The following is a 25905-nucleotide window of genomic DNA, read 5'->3' on the forward strand; positions in this document are numbered from 1 at the left end:
GCAGAAATACCATCAGCTACCACTGTCCCCAATGTCTGACTAGAAGCAATAGCATTTTAAAATGTCCATTAAAGTAGTTGTGGCGTAACTGTGCCTTTCATACAGTACAATGATTCAGCTGAATCTAAACTACACAATCACCCTTCCAGTAAGAAGCAGAGGTCATCTCTTAAATTATAGTCAGCATGAAATCCATTAAAGGAACAAGTCACACTAACACTAAAAACATACAAAAAAGTTATTAGAACTTTACATTCATGCATGATAACACCTCTAACAGAAGATATAATTTTTGAAAGAGAACTTATGAGAACAAACATCACATGTAATCAGTAGAGCATGTGCCAAAAAATGAAAACAAGTTGTGGACTTCCAGCTCTACTGTCAACACACAATCTGAAACTGTTGTTTATCCAATCTCAAGATCTGAGGAACTAATGGCAAAATTGATTAATTTCTACAGTCATTGGTGACTATAGCACATTTAAAAAAAAAAAGACAAAATTGTCAGGAGATCTCATTTTCCTGTTGGATGAAGATTCCCAACACTTTCAAGTAGTTAACACAACTTTTGGACAGTAAAAATATAACTACATTCCCTTTGGATAGCCAGTGCCACAACTGTCTTTTAAATATATTGAAAACAACTTACACAAAGAATCTTAGATGATAAATTATAAAGCTCATATTCTTTGACTGGGGCTTTGTGAGAACAGCATTTTAGAAACATAAAAGCATTACTTACCATATGTCAATAGACTAGGTTCATACAAAAGTCTATCTATCTGAGTGTTTAGGATACACACTTAGCAGCACATTGAAGCTCTAATCAAATCTCAACTAATAAATCCTGAAGCATTTTGTTATTTACAGGGTGTTTCAAAAATGACCGGTATATTTGAAACGGCAATACAAACTAAACGAGCAGCGATAGAAATACACCGTTTGTTGCAATATGATTGGGACAACAGTACATTTTCAGGCAGACAAACTTTCGAAATTACAGTAGTTACAATTGTCAACAACAGATGGCGCTGCGGTCTGGGAAACTCTCTAGTACGATATTTTCCACATATCCACCATGCGTAGCAATAATATGGCGTAGTCTCTGAATGAAATTATCCGAAACCTTTGACAACGTGTCTGGCGGAATGGCTTCACATACAGATGAGTTGTACTGCTTCAGCTGTTCAATTGTTTCTGGATTCTGGCGGTACACCTGGTCTTTCAAATGTCCCCACAGAAAGAAGTCACAGGGGTTCATGTCTGGCGAATAGGAAGGCCAATCCACGCTGCCTCCTGTATGTTTCGGATAGCCCAAAGCAATCACACGATCATCGAAATATTCATTCGGGAAATTAAAGACGTCGGCCGTGCGATGTGGCCGGGCACCATCTTGCATAAACCACGAGGTGTTCGCAGTGTCGTCTAAGGCAGTTTGTACCGCCACAAATTCACGAAGAATGTCCAGGTAGCATGATGCAGTAAACGTTTCGGATCTGAAAAATGGGCCAATGATTCCTTTGGAAGAAATGGCGGCCCAGACCAGTACTTTTTGAGGATGCAGGGACGATGGGACTGCAACATGGGGCTTTTCGGTTCCCCATATGCGCCAGTTCTGTTTATTGACGAAGCCGTCCAGGTAAAAATAAGCTTTGTCAGTAAACCAAATGCTGCCCATATGCATATGCATATCGCCGTCATCAATCCTGTGCACTATATCGTTAGCGAATGTGTCTCGTGCAGCAATGGTAGCGGCGCTGAGGGGTTGCCGCGTTTGAATTTTGTATGGATAGACGTGTAAACTCTGGCGCATGAGACGATACGTGGACGTTAGCGCCATTTGGACCGCAGCTGCAACACGGCGAATGGAAACCCGAGGCCGCTGTTGGATCACCTGCTGCACTAGCTGCACGTTGCCCTCTGTGGTTGCCATACGCGGTCTCCCTACCTTTCCAGCACGTTCATCCGTCACATTCCCAGTCCGTTGAAATTTTTCAAACAGATCCTTTATTGTATCACTTTTCGGTCCTTTGGTTACATTAAACCTCCGTTGAAAACTTCGTCTTGTTGCAACAACACTGTGTTCTAGGCGGTGGAATTCCAACACCAGAAAAATCCTATGTTCTAAGGAATAATCCATGTTGTCCACAGCACATTTGCACGTTGTGAACAGCACACGCTTACAGCAGAAAGACAACGTACAGAATGGCGCACCCACAGACTGCATTGTCTTCTATATCTTTCACATCACTTGCAGCGCCATCTGTTGTTGAAAATTGTAACTACTGTAATTTCAAAAGTTTGTCCGCCTGAAAATGTACTGTTGTCCCAAGCATATTGCCACAAACTGTGTATTTCTATCGCTGCTCGTTTAGTTTTTATTGCCATTTCAAATATACCGGTCATTTTTGAAACACCCTGTACTAGGAAAAGTCAACCATTGTGGAAAACTCATTATGAGTGCAATTCAAATTTCAAACTCCTTAAATAATTTATGGGAAGTTGACACTATGTATTAATGGATAAAATCATACACACATCAAAAAAAGTTTTGCCGCACCTCAGTTCCGGAACCTATACAGAAAATTGGAATAGAGATCAACATAATAATCATTTCTGCCTTTTTATTGCTCATGAAAACCACACAGTGCATGTTGTATCACCATACAGCGGGACCTTCAGGGATGGTGATCCAGATTGCTGTACACACCGGTACCTCTAATACCCAGTAGCATGTCCTCTTGCATTGATGCATGCCTGTATTTGTCATGGCATACTATCCAAAAGTTCAAGGCACTGTTGGCCCCGATTGCCCCACTCCTCAACTGTGATTCGGCATACATTCCTCAGAATAGATGGTGGATCACATCGTCGATAAACAGCCCTTTTCAATCTATCCCAGGCATGTTCGAAAGGGTTCATGTCTGGGAAACAAGCTGGCCACTCTAGTCGAGTGATGTTCTTATCCTGAAAGAAGTCATTCACAAGATGTGTACAATGTGAGAGCGAACTGTCGTCCATGAACACGAATGCCTCACCAATATGGTTGGACTATTAGTCAGAGGATGGCATTCGCATATCATACAGCTCGTTACGGCACCTTCCATTGGTGAAGAGGATGTGATGCCAGTCCTGAGCGGTCCATTGGGCATGTTGTTGGGCACATCTGTATCGCACTGCATGGGGTCGTGATTGCAAAGATGGACCTCACCATGCACTCGGGAGTGAAGTTGCGCATCGTGCAGCTTATTGCGCACAGTTTGAATCATAACACGCTGTCCTGTGGCTGCACGAAAAGCATTGTTCAACATGGTGGCGTTGTTGCCAGGGTTCCTCCGAGCCATAATCTGTAGGTAGCCTTAGCGAGGCATGTCATCAATAGTTCCTGTCTCCCTTTATGCCCTTCATGTCCGAACTACATCGCTTTGGTTCACTCTGAGACATCTGGACACTTCCCTTGTTGAGAGCCCTTCCTGGCACAAAGTAACAATGTGGACATGTTCGAACCACAGTATTTACTGAAACTTCCTGGCAGATTAAAACTGTGTGCCCGACCGAGACTCGAACTCGGGACCTTTGCCTTTCGCGAGCAAGTGCTCTACCATCTGAGCTACCGAAGCACGACTCACGCCCGGTACTCACAGCTTTACTTCTGCCAGTATCCGTCTCCTACCTTCCAAACTTTACAGAAGTGGCTAAGCCATGTCTCCGCAATATCCTTTCTTTCAGGAGTGTTAGTTCTGCAAGGTTCGCAGGAGAGCTTCTGTAAAGTTTGGAAGGTAGGAGACGGATACTGGCAGAAGTAAAGCTGTGAGTACCAGGCGTGAGTCGTGCTTCGGTAGCTCAGTTGGTAGAGCACTTGCTCGCGAAAGGCAAAGGTCCCGAGTTCGAGTCTCGGTCGGGCACACAGTTTTAATCTGCCAGGAAGTTTCATATCAGCGCACACTCCGCTGCAGAGTGAAAATCTCATTCTGGCACAGTATTAACTGTCTAGGCACGGTTGAACTACAGACAACACAAGCCGTGTAGCTTCTTCCTGGTGGAATGACTGGAACTGATCAGCTATCGGACCCCTTCCGTCCATAGGTGCTGCTCATGCATGGTTGTTTACATCTTTAGGCATGTTTAGTGACATCTCTGAACAGTCAAAGGGACTGTGTCTGTGATACAATATCCACAGTCAACTTCTATCTTCAGGAGTTCTGGGAAACGTAGTGATACAAAACTTTTTTTGATGTGGCTATTTTCTCACCACAGGAATGCTCCGTCTTGGCCAAAGGTGTATCACTGTTTGGTATAGGTAACATGTAACAGTTACACTGTTTAGCCAGAACATTATAACCATTGATCTGTTATTGATGTAACCCTGCGCAGGTGATAGCAGCGTCACCTAGCAGGGAATGACTGCTAGCCAGATACACACCCACTGTGCATGTAGTAACAATAAGTGTGCTGTCCATATGTAGGATAGGGAAAGCACATGGACTACCTGAATTTGACTGACGACAGATTGTGGTGGCCCAGAGGCTTGACACAAGCATTTTGGAAACTGCATGACTTGTTGGGTGTCTTCAACACGATGGGAAACCAAAGTGAAACTATGTCTAGACGTTGTGGGATTGGGCAGCCATGCCTCTTTACAAATATCAGATGTTGCAGACTGGTAAAACAGGACATGCAGTGAACTGTGGTGGAATTAACATCAGACTTTAATGCTGGGCTGAATGCAAGTGTGTCTGAACACTCAGTGCATTCAACTTCCTAATGATGGGCCAGCTGACGACCCATGCACATGCCAATGTTAACACCAAGACATCGGCAACTACAACTGAAATGGGCACATAACCATCAGCACTGGAAGTTGGTGCAGTGGCAGAGCAATGCATTGTCTGATGAGACCTGATACCTTCCTCATCATGCCGATAGGAGGGTGTGAATCCGCCATCTTCCAGGGAACAGTTCCTTTACACCTGTTCTGTCACATGCAGACAAGCTGGTGGTGGCTGCATTATGTTCTGGAGAACAGTCATGCGAGTACCCATGGGTCCAGTGGAGCTCATGCAAGGTATCTTGACAGCCACGAAATATTGTATGCTGGCTGCGACCACATACATCCCTTCACGATGGTCATGTTTCCCGGTGGCAATGCCGTTTTTCAACAAGATAATGCGCCATGTTACAAGGTCAGGAGTGGTTCAAGGAACACAGCTGTGAGTTCCAGTTGATGTGCTGGCCCCCCCAAATTGCCAGATCTAACCTCTGTCGAACAAATCTGGGATGTGACTGAACATGGGGTCAGCTCATCACTTCCATCTGGGAATTTATGGGGATCAGGTGACTTGTGTGTGCAGATTCCCTCCAGCAGACCTACCAAGGCCTCACTGCTTCCATACCATGACATGTCGCTGCTGTTATCCACGCCAAAAGTAGACATACGGGTATTAGGTAGGTGGTCATTATATTATGAGAGATCAGCGTATGTCAAAGGCACTGAACAGCCTATTGAAGGTTTCACAAAAAGTTTACATTAACACAAACAGGCAACTTGTCAATAGATAAAGTGATCTTTGTAATATCTATATAATTGGAAAATTTAGTTTACATCTTTGCCAAAAAATTCATCCTACAGTTGTTTCAGTCCTGTCTAAAGTCATCACCTTCAACCCCATACTCAATTGCAAATGCAGTCCCTCCAGCCAAAATCCAACACTGAATTGTGTCTGTCCCAGTTCACACTTCTGTCCAGCTAATCAACCCCTGGGAACCTTCCACAAAGTCTTTACCTCCAGCTTTGCTCACCATCCTTCCCAGGAACACAAACCTCTGAGCAAAAGAAAGAACAGCCATTTACAACCTTAGGACAGGTGCCATTGTAATCTCATCTCTGCAGACAAAGGCTTTGTGTCACTTTAGTGATAAACCACTGTCACTAACTGACAAAAGGCAACAGCCTATTGTAAGATTCATCCACTTACAAGCCTTGCTATTGTAATTCCTTCCCAGAAGTCTAGCATGAATTCCAACACCTACTCCAATCCTTAGGCCCACCCCAGAATCTCTTCCATGAATCAATCTCCTTCTTACCCCAACTACTTTCCGCTTCCCAAAATAATAAAGCAAGTAATCTTTGACACCTCACTGTATCTGAGTATTGTGGCCTTGCTAAAGGACTTCAGCTTGTTGAACAATATGCCCCATAATTGCCCACAATCTAACTTTCAATATCAAAAAGGAAAACCACTTCCTTCATTGACTCAACCTCTCCTCAACATTACCACTTCAATCCCTATTTGTGAGATATGGTGAGTAGTAGTTCTACTCCTTAAATACTTTTTTCTTTTTATCAGTATACACACAATAGCATATCTCATAATAATGTTAAATGATTAAATTCTGATCTGACTTATTTCCATAACTTTATTATTCACAGAGAAATTTTCTGGTGACAATAATACAGGTTGTACATAAAGTCCGGGAATACTTTCAATTATTTATTGCACAAGCACCAAACATTGTACAGATATCATACATATGTCATTTTGAAGAGAAATCATGAAATTTTTTTTTCCTCCATGTATACTGCCACAGCGTAGTTTGGTAATTTGGTGATAGTCAGCGTGTGTCGAAGTAAGCTGGGATATTTTCCCCTCTTGTTTTGCCATCTGCCTCATTAAAATTCACTTTCTCATGTCTGACTAATTACTATTTCCAGTCTTGAAAACTGACATATGGCTGGGAGAGCGGTGTGCTGAACACATGCCTCTCCATATTCGCATCCAATGACGCCTATGGTCCGAGGATGACACGGCGGCATGAGTATAATGTGCATTTTCATAAAAGTGAAAGGTTGCCTGCCTGCAACCCCCCCCCCCCCCCCCCCCCCCCCCCCGTTTTAAAGATAATAACACCAGATCTAATTTTGTGCTTAGTTTTATGTACATAATTGATTTTTCAAATCAATTTGGACTGTTCCTAGTTAGCATCTTTTATTGTAGGGTGAAATCAGCAATTGTTTCATAACTTAAATTCTATTGTTGATTTATAAACAAATATAAATTCTGTACTAATAATAGACATTTGGAGGAACAACTAATGGTATCCTTATAGGATCTATTTGAAAACATGTTCGCAAAGCTAGCCCTTAAATAATTCCAAAGTAATTAACAGTTTTGTCAAAAGTATTGTTTGTGTAACAATATTTATTAATTTCATGATTTAAACAAATAATTCGGCTTAACCCTTACAGTGCAAGAAATTGTTAAAAAGAACCAATTTTTTGATGTATTCAGTTAATTTAATGAGTTAAGTTTTAATTGTAGTTTCAGTACCTATTATTGCGAGGATATACAGGGTGTTACAAAAAGGTACGGCCAAACTTTCAGGAAACATTCCTCACACACAAAGAGAGAAAATATGTTATGTGGACATGTGTCTGGAAACGCTTAATTTCCTTATTAGAGCTCATTTTAGTTTCATCAGTGTGTACTGTACTTCCTCGATTCACTGCCAGTTGGCCCAATTGAAAGAAGGTAATGTTGACTTTGGTGCTTGTGTTGACATGCGACTCATTGTTCTACAGTACTAGCATCAAGCAAATCAGTACGTAGCATCAACAGGTTGGTGTTCATCATGAACGTGGTTTTGCAGTCAGTGCAATGTTTACAAATGCGGAGTTGGCAGATGCTCATTTGATGTATGGATTAGCACAGGGCAATAGCCGTGGCATGGTACGTTTGTATCGAGACAGATTTCCAGAACGAAGGTGTCCTGACAGGAAGACGTTTGAAGCAATTGATCGGCCTCTTAGGCAGCATGGAACATTCCAGCCTATGACTCGCGACTGGGGAAGACCTAGAACGATGAGGACACCTGTAATGGACGAGGCAATTCTTCGTGCAGTTGACGATAACCCTAATGTCAATGTCAGAGAAGTTGCTGCCGTACAAGCTAACATTGACCATGTCACTGTATGGAGAATGCTATGGGAGAACTAGTTGTTTCTGTACCATGTACAGGCACTACCAGCAGCTGATTGGCCTACATGGATACACTTCTGCGAATGGTTCATCCAACAATGTGTCAATCCTCATTTCAGTGCAAATGTTCTCTTTACGGATGAGTCTTCATTCCAATGTGATCATATTGTAAATTTTCACAATCAACATGTGTGGGCTGACGAGAATCCGCACGCAATTGTGCAATCACGTCATCAACACAGATTTTCTGTGAACGTTTGGGCAGGCATTGTTGGTGATGTCTTGATTGGGCCCAATGTTCTTCCACCTACGCTCAATGGAGCACGTTATGATTTCATGCGGGATACTCTACCTGTGCTGCTAGAACATGTGCCTTTAAAAGTACGACACAACATGTGGTTCATGTACAATGGACCTCCTGCACATTTCAGTCGAAGTGTTCGTATGCTTCTCAACAACAGATTCGGTGACCGATGGATTGGTAGAGGCAGACCAATTCCATGGCCCCCACGCTCTCCTCACCTCAACCCTCTTGACTTTCAATTATGGGGGCATTTGAAAGCTCTTGTCTACACAACCCCGGTACCAAATGTAGATACTCTTCGTGCTCCTATTGTAGACGGCTGTGATACAATACGCCATTCTCCAGGGCTGCATCAGCACATCAGGGATTCCATGCAACGGAGGGTGGATGCATGTATCCTTGCTAATGGAGAACATTTCCTGTAACTAAGTGTTTGAAGTCACGCTGGTATGTTCTGTTGGTGTGTGTTTTCATTCCATGATTAATGTGATTTGAAGAGAAGTAATAAAATGAGCTCTAACATGGAAAGTAAGCATTTCCGGACACATGTCCACATAACATATTTTCTTTCTTTGTGTGTGAGGAATGTTTCCTGAAAGTTTGGCCGTACCTTTTTGTAACACCCTGTTTAAGGGCCAGATATTTGGTCCTGAGACAGTCAGTCCATGGCTGAGTTTCAGACGAGAACAACAATGCATCTGTGAAATAAGTGTAACACAATGAGGCCATGTATTAAAACAATGACAGAGTCTGTTTCATATTTACCTTGTTTTTCTTCAAGAATAGGTTTTTATTGCTTGTAGATGTTCAACAGGAAACTATTGTAGCATTATGTGGATATTTGCCTGCAATTTATTAATGAGGCTTATCGAAGGTTAAGCAGTAGTGCACTGGCCATATAACTGTGTATTATTGGGGGTGTACCAACACAGTAAGTCGACACTGAGGACAAACAAATGAAGAGAAGGAATAAAGAAGGCAAACCGTCACAAGCGCTAGTCACAAACATGGCGAGTTCAGGTGTGAAGCAAGCTTTGTGTGTGTTGGAGTTCAACAAAAACAAGTTTGCTACAGCTGTTCAACACATGTTTAGAATCAAGTATGGTAAGAATCCACCAAACAAGGAAGGCCATTTATCACTGGCACAACAAATTTGTTACGGTGGGTTACTTGTGTCCGGCAAAGAGAAGCGGACATTCCAGTGTGAATTAAGTGAATGTGAAGCACGTATCATAGACATACACAGAGTGTCCAAGGAAATCTGTGTGTGGTCCATCCTGTGAACTCAAAATGTTTGTAAAAAAAAAAAAGAACTTTTAGAGTTTTTCTTCAAAATGCAATATGTAGGACATCTGTACAATGTTAGTTCTTGTGCAATAAATAATTGCAAGTGTTCCTGGACTTTATGTACACCCTGTATAGTTAGTTCACCAGTAAATATTTATTTTAAAGACATATTCAGTATTTACAATACACACAGAGATTATGCTTGTCAAAATGTGTGAAAATCATATATTTGAAGGTTGACTTACTTTATTTAAAAGCCCCCCATGTTCCACTTTATAACAAACATTTTTTCCTGTAAACTTAATTTCAAAAGTTATTTGTATTCATTATTTTTCAAGTTCTAGACTGCTCTTTTCTTAAAATATACTTATTTCCAAAATTCACTAATGCAGTTTTGTCCCTGAAATTGTATAATTTTACTAATGTAACCTTGTAGTTTGTTAATTACTCCAGTTAGAAAATCAACGTAAATTGGAGAGGACTTCAATGGGAAATGCTGAACAAAACACTTGGCGAAAGAAGTAGATTAAGAGTGTCTTTGTGAATAACCTGAATAAGTAAAAACACTTTGAAGAAGCAGCAGCAGCAGCAGGAGGAGGAGGAGGAGGAAAAAAAAAACTTACTTTCTCAAAACTTTTTGGGATTCCCATGCACATTAAATTGCTCCCTCATAAAATAGTACACTCATGCTGATACATGGTGAAACAATGCTCTGGTGGGCAATTTGCAGATTTAAACCTCCATGGTGTATGACCATGCAGTGTATTTGACCTGTGGTTGTCGCACAGGGGTGCTGGCAGCAGTCCACATACGCAAAGGTGTGTTGGTGCATGTCAGAGTATAGTGCAGCAAGTAAGTGTGCAGACATTTTCAGATGTGTTAATGGTGACTGTGTGTTGAAAATGGCTCAAAGAATACATATATAATGACATTATGAGTAGTAGAATACTAGGGCAACTGGAGGGTGATCAAACACAGCAGGTTGTAGCACGGGCCCCTCTGTGTGCCACAAAGTGTGATCTCAAGATTATGGCAACGATTACAGCAGTCAGAAAACATGTCCAGGCACTACAGTACGGGACGCCCACAGGGTACAACACAACAAAGAAGACCGATATCTCACCATGTAGCCTTGCTCGGGACCTTAGCACAGACACTGGAACAGTTGTCTCCAGACACACAGTTTACAGACGACTGAACAGACATGGTTTATTCGCCTGGAGACCTACAAGGTGCATTCCACTGATCCTGGTCACAGGGAGAGCCCGTAAAGACTGGTGTCAAGAGCACAGTGCACAGTCATTGGAACAGCGGTCCCAGGTTATGTTCACGGACAAGTCCAGGTATAGTCTGAACATTGATTCTTGCTGGGTTTTCATCTGGCATGAACCAGGAACCAGATACCAACCCCTTAAGGTCCTTAAAAGGGACCTGTATGGAGGTCGTGATTTGATGATATGGGGTGGGATTATGATTGGTCCACGTACACCCCTGCATGTCTTGACAGAGGAACTGTCACAGGTCAGATATATCAGGACATCATTTTGCACCAGTATGTCCACCTTTTCAGTGGTGCAGTGGGTCCCATCTTCCTCCTGACAGATGATTATGCACGGCCCCACCGAGCAGCAATCGTGGATGAGTACCTTGAAACAGAAGATATCAGGCGAATGGAGTGGCCTGCCTGTTCTCCAGACCTAAACCCCATCGAGCATGTCTGAGATGCTCTCAGTCGATGTATCGATGCACGTCTTCAACCCCTAGGACACGTCAGGAGCTCCGACAGGCACTGGTGCGAGAATGGGAGGCTATACCCCAGCAGCTGCTCGACCACATGATCCAGAGTATGTCAACCCATTGTGTGGCCTGTGTACGTGTGCATGGTGATCATATCCCATATTGATGTTGGAGTACACATGCAGGAAACAGAGGCGTTTTGTTGCACATGTGGTTCAGGATGGTTTTCTCAACTTATAACCAATACTGTGGACTTACAGATCTGTGTCATGTGTGTTCCCTATGTGCCTATGCTGTTAGTGCCAGTTTTGTCTAGTGTCACATTTTGTGGCACCACATTCTGCATTATCCTTAATTTATGAGCATGAGTGTACATTACCATCCGCTAGTTATACTGCTCCTAGTTCAGAAGCTTACCTGTTTGCTCACTGTACTTTTGTGTTCTCTAATTTTGCTGTATTTTATGTAATATGCACATCTATAAACAGCCAGTGTGTACAAAGCCACAGGCTGTCAGAAGCTAGATCAAACATCTAGGTTTCATTATGTGGCTTGCAGTCAGTCAGTAATCAGCTATTATAATGTAAAGGTACTAAGCAATTAATCAATTAATTCAGACCTTGTGTTATGGGTTCACATCCACTAATCAAACAGTACAGTCACTATGTTATTTATCAGTCATTGCCTGGTTGTTAAACTGAAAAATTGATGTTGCCACTTTAAAAATTCTGTAGATTATGTGATAAATTAACTGCAAAAAATCCTGGATAAAAAGCTGATCATAGAATGTTACTAAGTAACAATACATATGAGCAGATAAAAAATTGATTTCTACAGTGTTTCTTGTGTCACTTAATGACTGTTCACCAAATCCAACAATTACATGAGGATGGTCAAAGAAGAAAGGCCAAGAGACTTAATCACATCAGTAATGCTTCAATCACTGCCACATCCCTAAGCACTAGCATCCCCTCTGCAAATAGCCTTGTCACTATCGAACAGTATATTCCTCTCATTGTTGTTTAGATCCCAAAGGTACTATTTTATTCCTTATGTATCTAATTAATGTCATTCTCATGCACACTTACTTCTCCTTTAGGCAAAGATGTACAAACAAATCCACGGCATGGCAATGGCATGAGAGCACCCTCTTGTTTATATGCCAGCTTGAGGAAACCTTTCTAGCCATTCAAAGACTCTTGTCTTGGTTCAAGTTCATTGGTGATACATTCATGATCTAGACCCAGGGTCAAGAGGCCCTATCATCATTCCCTACGTAGCTCAACCTCAGGACTTTCTCTCCCATCCACTTCATCTGGTCTTCCTCAGGCCAACATGCCACCTCCCTGGACTTTCTGATGGCTTCATCTAAACCTCTGTCCATATCAGCCCCACCAACCATCAACAGTACGTGCATTTTTGATAGCTGATGACCCACAGTAAAGAATCACTTCGATATAATCTAGACTCCCAAGGACAACGCACCAGCACTGATGAGCTATCTCTTACATAACATGCTGAAGGCTTTCACAGATAGACATTAGCTCTCAATCCTAGTCTGCAGACAGATTTCTCATGCCATGTCCACACACGTCTCCAATCCACTGACCACCCAAGAAATCAGTTGCGAAGGAGTACCCCCCAATCACCTAATATCATCCCAGGCTGGAGCAACTGAACAATATCCCTCACCAGGCCTTTGACTACTTAACATTCTAATGGAAAACGAATATCTTATCCAAATTCTTTCCATACCTCCTGAAGTAATATTCCCCTGCTCACACAATCTACACAATGTCCTGGTCCATCTATATATGACACCTACTCCCAACCCCTGCCACATAGATCTTGCCTATGTGGAAACCCAGGAGAAAGACCAATCCATTATACCCACCCAACACAACTATTCCAGTCCTGTCCAGTTGATGAACATTCATATTGGCAGTAATGCAGATATTGGTGAAACAGAAAGGTGGTTCCTGAGGTTGATGATGGTAATGTTCGTGAAGTGAATGGCTACCCAAAAGCAAAGTCCACAGCTGTACACGAGCAGTCCAGGGAACAATCTGAATCATAAACAAAATACAGGCAAAGTCAAACACTACTAACCAATGGCACTTAGTTAAGGCTCCAATGAACTAGAGACTGCTCTACATACAGGCACTCATGCACTAGTGGATGGCACACTTACAGGTGCAACGGTGCCTCACATGGGAGCAGGTTGTGGCTGGAGTGTCTCTGACCTGTCTTCCACATCAATACTCAGGCTGGGTATCGAATCTGAATTACTGTTAAATGCTAAATCTCCCTCCCCCCTTTATTTGGCATGTAGAGCTGGAAATGGCCCAGCCTGTGCTGACTTCATCAAGAAAGGGGGGAAAAGAAATGCCAGACTCCACAAGAAAAGGCTCCCACAGTAGATCCTTGAAATGATCAGCTGACTTGGGTGTCTCCACAGTCAGTGGAACTTTCGGTAGATCGATGGGTTCTGAGTTGCAGCTTAGTTCTGCCAGCACGGGAGTAGGTACCAGCCATGAAAGAGATGGGGTTAAATGGAACCCTAGTCATAAAATTTTTGATTAAGTGGTAAGGGGGTCACTGTTGTTGGTGCGAATTACAAGTGGTTCCATCTAAATCGGCACCACTACTGGTCACTGTCGACTCTTTGTCAATGCCGAACTTATGGGCAGAGGTGATGTGATAGCAGGCAGACTGTTAGACAGGTTTGTCCTAGAAGTGGATGCATAGACCTTGGCTAATCAGTAAATGAGGGGAGAGTATGTCTCACTGTGGCTGAAGCCAGTTGGGATGCTTAACCGAACACACCTGGCCAGCTGCAACCTCAAATGCTTCCTGCCCCTATTACCAGGAACAACGCATTGGCTCAATCTGACTGAAAGCACAAGTTGCGTGCATAGGTGGTGGGCCTGCTGAGTCATGTGCAGCAGCCTGAAGAGGGTGCAGAGCCTGCGCCCATGTAAACTTTTGGCCAGAGTATGTAAATTTAAGGGTTTTGACCAGTAGGTGGAGAGGAATCTGGTGAGTCTCCCCAAGTCAGTTGTTGTCATTATCTTGCACATCTGCATTTTGAAGGTCCGGACCATCCTCTACATCTACATATATACTCCATAAGATATCGAAATCTCTTTAATTGTTTCGATGTCTTCCTTTAATCCAACCTGGTAGAGATCCCAAACATTCAAAAAGTACTCAAGAAAGTCACATTGGGTCCTATACAGGTCTCCTTTATAGATGAACCACACTTTCCCTAAATTCTACCAACAAACCACAGTCGACCATTTGCCTTCCCTGCCTCATTCTGCTCAGCTTCTGAATTGGATACAAAATGGAAAGTGGTGATGGTTATATGCTTAACGCCACTGCATTCACAGTTCTCCGAAATGCAGATGCTGTGAATTGCAGGCCATTCTCAGAAACCAGTGTGGTAGGTGCTCTCTCTCTCTCTCTCTCTCTCTCTCTCTCTCTCTCTCTCTCTCTCTCTCTCTCTCTCTCTATTGTAAATATAACACTGTGGTTGTGGTAGCCATTCATGCCACATGCACAAGTTAGAGACGTTGTCATCAACTAGCAGTGACATTGCTCCCCAGAATGGTCTTGCAAAATTAATGTGTACTTTTTGCCAGGAGTGGTCAGGATGTGGCCAAGGGTTGAAACACTGTGCCAAGATTGATTGATCGTGGATGCAGACCTGGCAGTTCTAGCCAGTGTGTTTTGTGGTGGAATCAACATCAGGCCAGTCAAACTAATACCATGCTGTTGCCTTCATTGTGACATACCCCAGTGTTCTGTTTGGAGGATCTTCAGTATGTGAGAGCTGAGCATGGGAGGAACCACTGCCCGGCATTCAGAATCCTATGCAGCACAACATGACATTAAGCATGTGTCATAGTGAAAAATAGGTATGCCATTCCAGGTTGGTGCCCTTAGGCAGGTGCTCTGGCCAAACCTGCTGTACAACTGGCACCCTGCAAAGTAGCAGGTCAAGGCCTGTTTCTGGAGCAACTTTGCATGCCTTAGTCAGGAATTTGTTGTGGGTGTGTAACTGATTTGCATCCAAGGCAAAACACAGCTCCTTGTGCCTGTCAAACTGAGCATCTCAGTTGCATGCATAATGAAAAAGTATGTCTGCATTTGAGTGCTGTGTGGTGGTCTGTTAATGGATCTTGTAAATATAGTTACTCAGAAACAATGCCCATCATTGCAGCCACCATGCCATCTTATTGAGAAGTTTCAAATGGGGACCGAATAGTGAAATGAAGTCTTTTGATCGGTGAAACGTAGTACCGAGAGATATATGTGAAACTGCCTGATGGATTGTATGGTAGTCAATGCCTCTTTATCAATTTGTGAATGATTTCTCTGTGCCACATTTAATGGTTTAGATGCAAAAACAATGGGCTGGTCCATACCATTAGCATATTTTGTGGGGCAGCATGGCACCAATGCTACAATTCCAGAATGGAACACTGGTAGGTTTGGGGCCGACCTAAGGCACTTTTTTAAGTTCCAAGAAAGCTTTCTTGCATGCAACTGTCTAACCAAATACACCTTTTTTATGCAGCTGATTAAGTAGATGAGAAATGTGGTCTGAATGGGAATAAATTTTGTGTAATAATTTATTTTTCCCAGAAACAAAAAACTTAATTCTTTGGAGCTGGTAATCATCTAAATAATTATTACGGTCTGGGATATCTTGGATTAGCTGCTTAAGATGCCTCTGAAATATTGCAGGAGAGGTTGCAACACCAATGGCACTCATGTTACAATAATACATTTCAAATGGCATATTAATCACTAAAAACTGCGATGTCTGATGATCCATAGGCAATTGAAAGTAGGCATTAGTGAGATCTACCTTTGCCAACAGTTCCTGTGGTCTAGAAATTAGATACAGATCAACATTTGCTTGAGCATTAAAGGTAGACTTAAAATTGTGACGGATCCTAAGTGATCAATTTGGCTTCTTAGCTATGACCGTGAACATTTCCCTCTGGCTGGGTGATACTGAGGTATTACTCCCATGCTTTGCAATGTAGTTCTGCTTTATGTAGATTGTGCATGGTGAAAGCACTAGACATGTTTTACGAGAGTTAGGCCTGCTGTTTGTTTTAAGAATGTGTGGGCCTTTGAAACCTGTTGCACAACCTAACAGGTTCAAACAGTTGCTTATATTGCACACAGAAGGTGTCAAATTCTGTGAATGGTATCACAGTTGAAACTAAATTCACTTGGTCTCGAAATTGGAAACCAGAAAGCATCTAAGCCAAAAAATTTAGTTGAGAGTGGGCGTAGTTTTTGCACCACTTCAGACAGTAAGAGCCCACTCTGGCCCAGTTATTTGACTTGCCTTGCAATGAAGAATAAAACTAGGTAAATAGACCTCCCAACCCTCATTTGCCTCTTTGAAGCAAGTGAATGGCGAAGGTGAGACAATGAAGCTGCAGCTGTAGACTACTGTTGGTTTACCACTAGTTGAAACAACAATTTCTGTTGTTGCTATTGGAATTTCCACTGTTGCTGGAATTCCCAGTGATTGTGTTACTGTTGCTGCAATTGTTGTTACTGTTGCAGCTGCAATTGCTGCTGCCACAACTTTAGAAACTCACGATCCATGCTTCACAGGAATAGTTGCATGGTGAGAATATCCTCCTCACCACTGTTCTATCTTAGTCTGCATAGGTAGAAAACAGTTCTTGAACACTCACTCTTCATTACAGCCAGAGGCCGGCAGAATAAACATGCAGTTCCTGAGTGCAGTGTGTAGCAAAGTCATCTTCAGTGTACACAAAAATTCCAGAGTGCAATTTGAATCAAAAACGTAATATAAGTAAGGTCAAAATACTTTACTAATCAATGGCACATCTCCAAGGCTTCAATGAACTAGAGAGACTGACTGATAAGTGTATGGCAACTGTATTTACAGGCACCTCATGCAAATAAGCGGCACCATACAACAAGCTTGTAGCTGTGGTAGCATCTCACGTAGGGACAGGCTGTAGTCAGAGTACCTCTGACCTTTTCTCCATGTTGATGCTCAGGAACACCAGGGAAACTGAATCACTGTCAAATACACAGGCTTATGCTGCCCCATCAAATTGCTGAGCCAAAATTTTCAATTTCATAGGCTGCTTTACAACCCTTGCTATCTGGATCCTTCCACCCAAACACTAGCTTCTCTGAATTACATATATCGCAACACATCCTTCGATCTCTTAAATTATTCTGGCCTCAGTTTCCACTGGGCCTTGCCTCTTACCCACTTCTTTTGCTACCCAATGACCCTGACTTTGCTCATCCTGCACCCACGCCCTCTTCTTCACAGTCTCCCTCTTTCTTTGATCTACCTTCTCTGTGTCATCAGGTACTGCCCACTATTCCTACTGCAGCCCAACTGATCTCACTAGAGATACATTCTTTAGCAGGTGTGTGTGTGTGTGTGTGTGTGTGTGTGTGTGTGTGTGTTTGGAGGGTGGAGGGTGGAGGGTGGAGGGGGGGGGGGGGGGGGGAGACACGCACAAGTGCGCATTCTATAGTTCTGAAGAAGGATTTGTCTGAAATCTAGTGAAGTTTTTAGTTGTATTTATACTCCTAGTGATGACTGAGCACTTCTATTATTTGGTGAGGCATTACTTCTATTCCTCAAATTATTTCCAGAACTAAATTCCATATTAGATAGCTTTTTGCTGATAATACATCATGTTGACAATGAAAACTGTTCAGCTAACTGTTGTTTGTAAGTCGTACAATTTTCTTTCCCATGGAGTGGCTGGAATGTCTTTTCTGGGCATCATTTCTCTAACACTAGAATACTTTTCTGCTCCACTACAAACTTAATATGATCCACAGAGTCTGCTCGTGAGAGAAAATGATAAATAATACAGTAATCTTGCTCCAGTGATTCAGAGAAGATAATAGAGTTTTCTTTGGTTTGACAGTCTTTCAAGAAACTTCAATTCCAGCCTTATTCATCACAACAGAAATTGTACAGATATCCTATTTCAGTCAAGCTGGCTGTGGCAAAAAGTTTCCCTTTATATATAAAAATTTTAAAAAAGTACTTGCAGTTGAGTCTTTTGTCTGTGCAATGTTTCCTTCCAGCACAATGCCTTACTATGAATGTGTGTAATTATGGAAATGGGATCTCATCATTAGAAACCAGTGCAAGATCATCTACAAAACAACTGAAAATAAGCCTGAAATTGGGTACTTTTATGACCATCCAATTAGAATATGGCTTTGCATGTTGTTGGTTATGAACACTTGCTGCATCACTGATCTTGTCTCCTTATGGTAAGAACTTCACTGCAAACTGTAGTACCTTTCACTATATGGCTTCCATATTAATTTGTCAAATGATATTTTAAATATTGAAAAAAAAATCATCTTTATCAGGCAGTAAATGCATTTTCTGGAGGAAAAAAACCGGACCCAAAGAGGTTAATGTCAAAAGTGTGGTAGCAAAGCACAGTTTTAATAAACCAGTTCGGATTTTTACACAGGCAAATATCAATTCGGTGCCTGATTTCATCCACATTTACTCTGTAATTTACACATTTTTTGCAGTGATTTTTTTGTAAGTATAATTTGGTCTTCCTCACACCTTCAGGAACAAGGTAAATTATTGTAAATATAAATATTACTTAAATCTTTCATTCTGATTTGATACTGCACACACTATGCAAATATTCATACATTTGAGGAAAAGGAAGGAACTGAGGAGACTGTCACAGCTGTAATAATAATTTCCAGTTGATACCATGTTTGTGACATTTCATTTAAAAAATATGAAGAGTTCTCAGTGTGTGTCTTTTCTGTACAAGATTAATAAAGTTAAGTATATTTAGTTATAAAATAAAATAAGCGTATCACTTACGACACTGATATGTTTCAGTTGCAAAGAGCATTCACAGAATATCACAGCATCCATTCATTACAGGCACTTTAAAAGTAGTAGGAATACTTTAAGTACACATTTTTCTGAGGACATTAAAATAGCTCTCTCTCAAAAATGTTTACATATAAATACTGCTTTTTTTGTACAATTCATTAAAACGTCTCATGTTTTCAGGTAGGTAAACCTTCTCTTTCAAGGTTAGCGGCTTCTGATGTCCCATCAGACTCAATGGCTGATGTCACAGGACTGTCTGAGGACACTTCCCCATGCTCACTTATTGGCTCCAAGTTGTGATAATCATGATGAGTTCTCCTTTGCATAGGCATTAATGCAGCTTCTATAAGCTCAAAATCACTCTCCAACATATCTGTTGCACTTGCTGCTCGGGCAGGTGACACTGACGGTACTGGTATGGCCGCACTTGGAATGTACTGTGGAGGTGGAGGACTCTCCTCTGGCATTGTGGTTTCTTGATTTGGTACTTCTTCTGAAGCACATGTTTGGAAAGGTAACTGCTGTGAAGCAAGGATGTTACTTATCTTCTCTTCAAACTCACTGATAGTGTCCGTTTCAGAATGTGGCTGTATGTTGATAACTGTAGCATCCCGCTGTGCGGAAGCTATTGGAGAAGAAACAAATGTAGTAACTGGCTGGGTAGATCCTGCAGATGTTGTAATGGTGCTAGTTGTTGTTACAGTAGCAGATGGAAGGGAGACAGAAGTAGTTAACACCATATCACTGGGTACTACTGTTGCGGTAGCAGTGGTTGATGTAAAATGTGATACTGGAGGCAAGATTGTAACCACAGGTTCATGTTCAGGTTTTATGTTTGGCTCATATATATTCAGCTCTGTACATGGTGGTTCACTAATTGAAATATGGGTTTCAGCAAGCTGAGCAGGCTCTGGCTTTGGATGAGGGACAGTCCTTGGGGATCCCTCAAATAATTGTTGTTGTAAACTACGAGTTAAACTACTAGCCAGTTGCTGCCGAGGAATGTCACTCTTCGGATCAGAAATTTTTCTTTTTATATCTTTGACAGCTGATGAATAAGTAGAAATGGGTAAGAAGGTTTGTCGTTTAGGGGGACTATTGGGAATTATAACTCTTGTAGTCATACTCTGCTGCTCTCCTGCAGCAGCTGGTTCAGTTATAGTCACAGAAGGCGATGACGTTACACTGTCTCTCCTGTAAACGAATGAATAAAATGAAACATGTTAGCATGTCGAAATAAATCAACATTATATATCTAACATACAGGTGTGTTGTGCTGTTATTCTGCTTACCAGTCTTCTTTCACTGATCTCAACCCTCTTTTGAATATTTCTGTAACTTTTGATGACGACGGTGATGGATATGTATCTGAGACAGCTACTGAAAAAGGTAATCACATATGTATAATACAGTTTCCAAAGAACTTAAAATCTTACTGTTTCTACTCTTGATTTGTAACATCAGAACTGTTGCTTACAATGGGCATTACTGTTGCAGTCTGGATAGAAGGTTATTTTGCCAGAGCTACAGCTGGCATCACTCCCATCATCTGCTACAGATAAATCAACAGCCTTTATTTCAGCAGACAGATTCTGAAAAGAAAATTATTACAGAATAATATGACTTTACCATGGTTCATCTGTAAAATACTTAAAAATTAGTAATAAAAAATTAGCCTGTAAAATAGAATATTTCTGCACTTTTTTTTAATTACACTACTAATAGCAGCAGAGTGAAATAGACATTTTTTCAGATTACTATGACATGTTGCTGATGGTCAGCATAACCACTATTTGCAGCATACAAGGAAGCTGAAGAGTTACAGAATGCTGTAAGCTGCAGAAAGAGCTGGTTTGAGAACATTTCACCAAACAAGTGACTTATTCTTTGGTACTCCCTCCTTCTCCCTTTTTCCTTAAACTTTCATCCACAAGAATTTTCACTTCTACTGTGATACACACTGTACATAAATCTTGCACCTAGACACCCCTGGTGCTCCTCTCACATTGGTGTCCCAAGCTGCTGCTGCTGCTTCTAATTGTGTAAAATTTTCTTCTAATTGCTTAAAGTCCTTTATAAAAACCTCACAGCCTCAAATGGCCACTAATGTCACTTGTGCCTTAAATCAGCCCTGGCTGCAGGTGGAGGGGCACTTTGGGGACTGCATTCTGGCTCTGGGGTACCCAGAGGCCACTGGCATGGGCTTCGATTGGCTGTCACATTCTCTGGATCTTAACACATGCGACTTTTTTTCGGGGCTATATTAAAGATAAGGTGTACAGCAATAACCCCACTGCTGAGCTGAAAACAGCCATTCAGGAGGTCACTGTCAGCATTGCTGTTACAACAGTTCGGTGGGTCACGCAGAACTTTACTATTAGTTTGCATCACATCGTCGCCAATGATGGCAGGCATATCGAACATGTTGTTGTTGTGGTCTTCAGTCCTGAGACTGGTTTGATGCAGCTCTCCATGCTACTCTATCCTGTGCAAGCTTCTTCATCTCCCAGTACCTACTGCAACCTACATCCTTCTGAATCTGCTTAGTGTACTCATCTCTCGGTCTCCCTCTACGATTTTTACCCTCCACACTGCCCTCCAATGCTAAATTTGTGATCCCTTGATGCCTCAAAACATGTCCTACCAACCGATCCCTTCTTCTAGTCAAGTTGTGCCACAAACTTCTCTTCTCCCCAATCCTATTCAATACCTCCTCATTAGTTACGTGATCTATCCACCTTATCTTCAGTATTCTTCTGTAGCACCACATTTCGAAAGCTTCTATTCTCTTCTTGTCCAAACTAGTCATAACCTAAATCTGAATATCTGTAGTGATGTTTATATGTTGAATAAAGTGTGTGCATGCCATAGATTGTAACTAATTTATGTTTTGTTTCATATAGTTCAATAATTGTCACTCTGTATATAAGATAAAGCATTAGTAGGATGATGTGGTGGGAGTCTATGTTACCCAAGTATATATATATATATATATATATATATATATATATATATATATATATATATATATATATATATATATATAAACTATGTTGATGTGCTCATTGCATGGCATACTCTACTCTGGTAATCACACTCAAGTATCAAATCTCACGACTACAGTTTTAAAGTTATTTTATTCCAGTTTTAATTATACTTTACTGTACGGGATGTTTTGAAAATTATGTCTCAGTCGCCATGGCTGCTGTTTCCCAACATTTTGAGCCTCTGCTCTCTATAGAACATAATGTTAATATAATAGGAGGAAAATTCCACGTGGGAAAAATATATATAAAAAACAAAGATGGTGTGACCAAACAAGAAAGTACTGGTAAATAGACACAATAAAAAACACACAAACACTCACACTAATTTCAAGCTTTCGCAATGCAAGGTTGCTTCATCAGTAAAGAGGGAAGGAGAGGGAAAGACGAAAGGATGTGGGTTTTAAGGGAGAGGGTAAGGAATCATTCCAATCCCAGGAGCGGAAAGACTTACACACACACACACACACACACACACACACACACACACACACACACACACACACATCTTTCCTGATGAAGCAACCTTGGGTTGCGAAATCTTGAAATTTGTGAGAGTGTTTGTGTGTTTGTGTGTTTTTTATTGTGTCTACTTACCAGAGTTTTCTCATTTGGTAAGTCACAGCATATTTGTTTTTTATATATAACAAAATGTTAATCTGTGCATTTGATCCATTCTGATGTTGTTGGATATAAACTGAGGTGACAAAAGTCATGCGATAGCAATATGCACATATAGAGATGGTGCTGGCGTTGCATACGCAATGTATAAAAGGGCAGTGCATTGGTGGACCTGTCATTTGTATTAAAGTGATTTAAGTGGAAATGCATCCTATGTGATTATGGCTGCACTACGGGGATTAACAAACTTTGAACACAGAGTGGTAGTTGGAACTGGGACATTCCATTTTGGAAACCATTAGGGAATTTAATATTCTGAGACCCATAGCATCAAGAGTGTGCCGAGAATACCACATTTCAGGCACTACCTCTCACCATGGACAACTCAGTGGCTGATGGTCTTCACTTAATGACCAAGAGCAGCAGCATTTGCATTGCATGAACTAACTCGAGGTATCAATGTGGGGTGTATTGTGAACATATCCATTAGGACGGTGCAGAGAAATTTGGCATTTGTTGGCTGTAGCAGAAGATGACCAAGAGAAATGTATTTGCTAACAGCACATCACCTGCAACGCCTCTCCTGGAGTCATGATGATATCAGTTGGACCCTAGATGAGTGGAAAACCATGACCTGATTAGATGAGGCACAATTTCAGTTGGTAAAAGCTGATGATAGGGTTTGAATGCGATGCATACCCTCTGAAGCCATGGACCCACATTGTCAATATGGCACTATGCAAGCTGGTTGCAACTCCATAATGGTATGGGCTGTGTTTACATAGTACAGACTGGGTACTCTGGTCCAGCTGAATCAATCATTGACTGCAAATGGTTATGTTCAGCTACCATTTGCAGCCATTCATAGATTTCATGTTTCCAAACGTCACAAGGCCACACTTGTTTGCAATTGGTTTGGGAAACATTCTGGACAATCTGAGAAAAAGATTTGCCCACCCTCATCGCTCAATATGAATCCCACTGAACATTTATGGGACATAATTGAAAGGTCAATCTGTACAAAATCCTGCACTGGCAACACTTCTGTGATTATGGATGGCTATCAAGCCAGCATGGCTCAATATTTTTGCAAGAGACTTCCAACAACTTGTTGAGCCCATGCCACATCAAGCTGCTGCAGTACAATGGAGGAAAAGGAGGTCTGATATATTTGGTGGTATCTATTAACTTTTTTTCACCTCAGTGTATTAGTTTATTGAGATACACGAACAACTTGGAGATTGTTTTTAACAATTTCTCAATAGACAGTTTCATCACAAAGTTTATTGCTCTGGATTTATAACATTTCCTTGTAGTTTTATAAACAATTGAATAATAGCTTGATGGTATTCTGTGGTGTTCTATCATAGGTTAAGGCACATGACTAACTTGTTTGTTATCTCACCTATCTAGTTAGATAACAATGAAAACCATCAAATGTAATTGGGTAGATAAAATATGTACTCACCAAGCAGCAGCAGAACACTCTCATAAAAGAAGATTACAATTAAGCATGCTTTCGGAGTCAGAGACTTCTTCTTCAGGCAGAAGAGTTGAAAGGGAAGGGAGAGGGTGAAAGAAAAGGACTGAAGAGGTCTAGGAAAAGGGGTAGATTTCAGAAAAGTCACCCAGAACTGCAGGTCAAGGGAGACTTACCAGATGGGATGAGAATGAAAGACTGACTGTTGGGGACTGCACCAGACGAGAAGTGAAAACATAAGAACTTAAAGGTGGAAGACAGGGTAATACACAAGACTGTATGTAACAGAGGTGGGAGGGGATTGCAAAAAAATAGTCAGGTAAGAAAATGAAAAATGAAGAAAACTAAAACGGAGTCAAGAAAGGACTAGTTACTGTGAAGAAATGCTGAGACAAAAGAAATTAACATAAATTAAGGCCAGGTAGATGGCGAGAACCAGTTCCCACCTGCGGAGTTATGAGAAACTAGTATCTGGAGGAAGAACCCAGATGGCACCCTGTAGTGAAACATGCACCAAGGTCACAACTGTCATATTGTATAGCATACTCTGCAACAGGATACTGTGTGTTGCCAGCATACACCCTCTGCCAAACTCCATTTGTCCTAACTGATAATTTGGTGGTAGTTATGCCAATCTAAAATGCCTAACATTGTTTATGTAACAGCTGGTATATGATGTGTCATTTCACAGGAGGCTCTCCCATTGACAGTGTATGTTTTGCCAGTTACAGGGCTGGTATAGGCGGTGGTAGGAGGCGGCATAGGGTAGGGAGATGGGTGCAGAGGGAGCATACAGTCTGGTGGCAACAATTGTGATGATCAAGGTTGTGTTGGGAGTGGGATGGTGAGGATTTCAGACAATCCAGCAAATGGTTCATAACTCTGATACAGGAGGGAAGTCTTTGTACTATGGTTTGCAGAAGCTGATCAACTGAGGCAGATATACGTTCGGTGGGTGCTTTGAACCCAGCAACTATAGGACAGCTAGGATGATCGAGTTTTTGAATCTTAGGAAGAAGGTAAGAGGTGGGGTGTGTGGTTTGGTGAGAAGTTCTATGGATTGAAGTGTTAGTCCTTGTGAGGGGCCTGAGGTTTTAAGGAGGGACTGCAGGTCAGTTTGAATCACAGGGATGGAATATCTTTATGGCAGACAAACAGGGATGGAATATCTTTATGGCAGACGCTGCATGTAGAGGTGTCAGACAGCTGGCGTAGACCTTCACTAACATACCCCTTTCTATCAAGTACCACAGTGGTAGATCCTTTGTCTGCTGGGAGGATAATGATAGAGTCATCAGCTGTTAGGGAACGTAGAGCCTGGAGTTCTGCAGAGGACAGGTTAGGATCATGTTTTAGGGACCTGAGGAAGGATTATGAAGCAATGCTGGATGTGAGAAATTCTTGAAAGGCTTGTAAGGGATGATTTTGAGGTAGTGGTGGTGGATTAAGTTGGGATCGTGGTCAAAACTGTTCAATGCAGGGTTCTATGTCACGTTTACTGTTGGAAAGGTTTTGGGATTAGGTTGCAATGTGATATTTCCAGT

The 25905-nt window shown here is 41.6% G+C and overlaps 1 protein-coding gene across 9 annotated transcripts in view; it reads right to left on the reverse strand.

Moving 5' to 3' along the window:
* Nucleotides 1-18765: 18765 nt before the first annotated feature.
* The window catches only part of LOC126365743 (uncharacterized), a 507155-nt gene continuing 500015 nt past the window's right edge, over nucleotides 18766-25905 (reverse strand). For 5 of the 9 annotated variants that reach the window (XM_050008196.1, XM_050008200.1, XM_050008199.1 and 2 more), the window contains 3 exons: nucleotides 20694-20808; nucleotides 20509-20596; nucleotides 18766-20410 (listed from right to left, as the gene is read on the reverse strand). In XM_050008196.1, coding sequence (XP_049864153.1) covers nucleotides 19393-20410; nucleotides 20509-20596; nucleotides 20694-20808 — 1221 coding nt within the window. In that variant the 3' untranslated portion in view covers nucleotides 18766-19392. The remainder of the gene's footprint in view (nucleotides 20411-20508; nucleotides 20597-20693; nucleotides 20809-25905) is intronic. The other 4 variants (XM_050008203.1, XM_050008201.1, XM_050008205.1 and 1 more) reach the window with 1 other exon arrangement.

This window comes from Schistocerca gregaria, chromosome 4, assembly GCF_023897955.1.
Source record: "Schistocerca gregaria isolate iqSchGreg1 chromosome 4, iqSchGreg1.2, whole genome shotgun sequence".
NCBI lineage: Eukaryota > Metazoa > Arthropoda > Insecta > Orthoptera > Acrididae > Schistocerca > Schistocerca gregaria.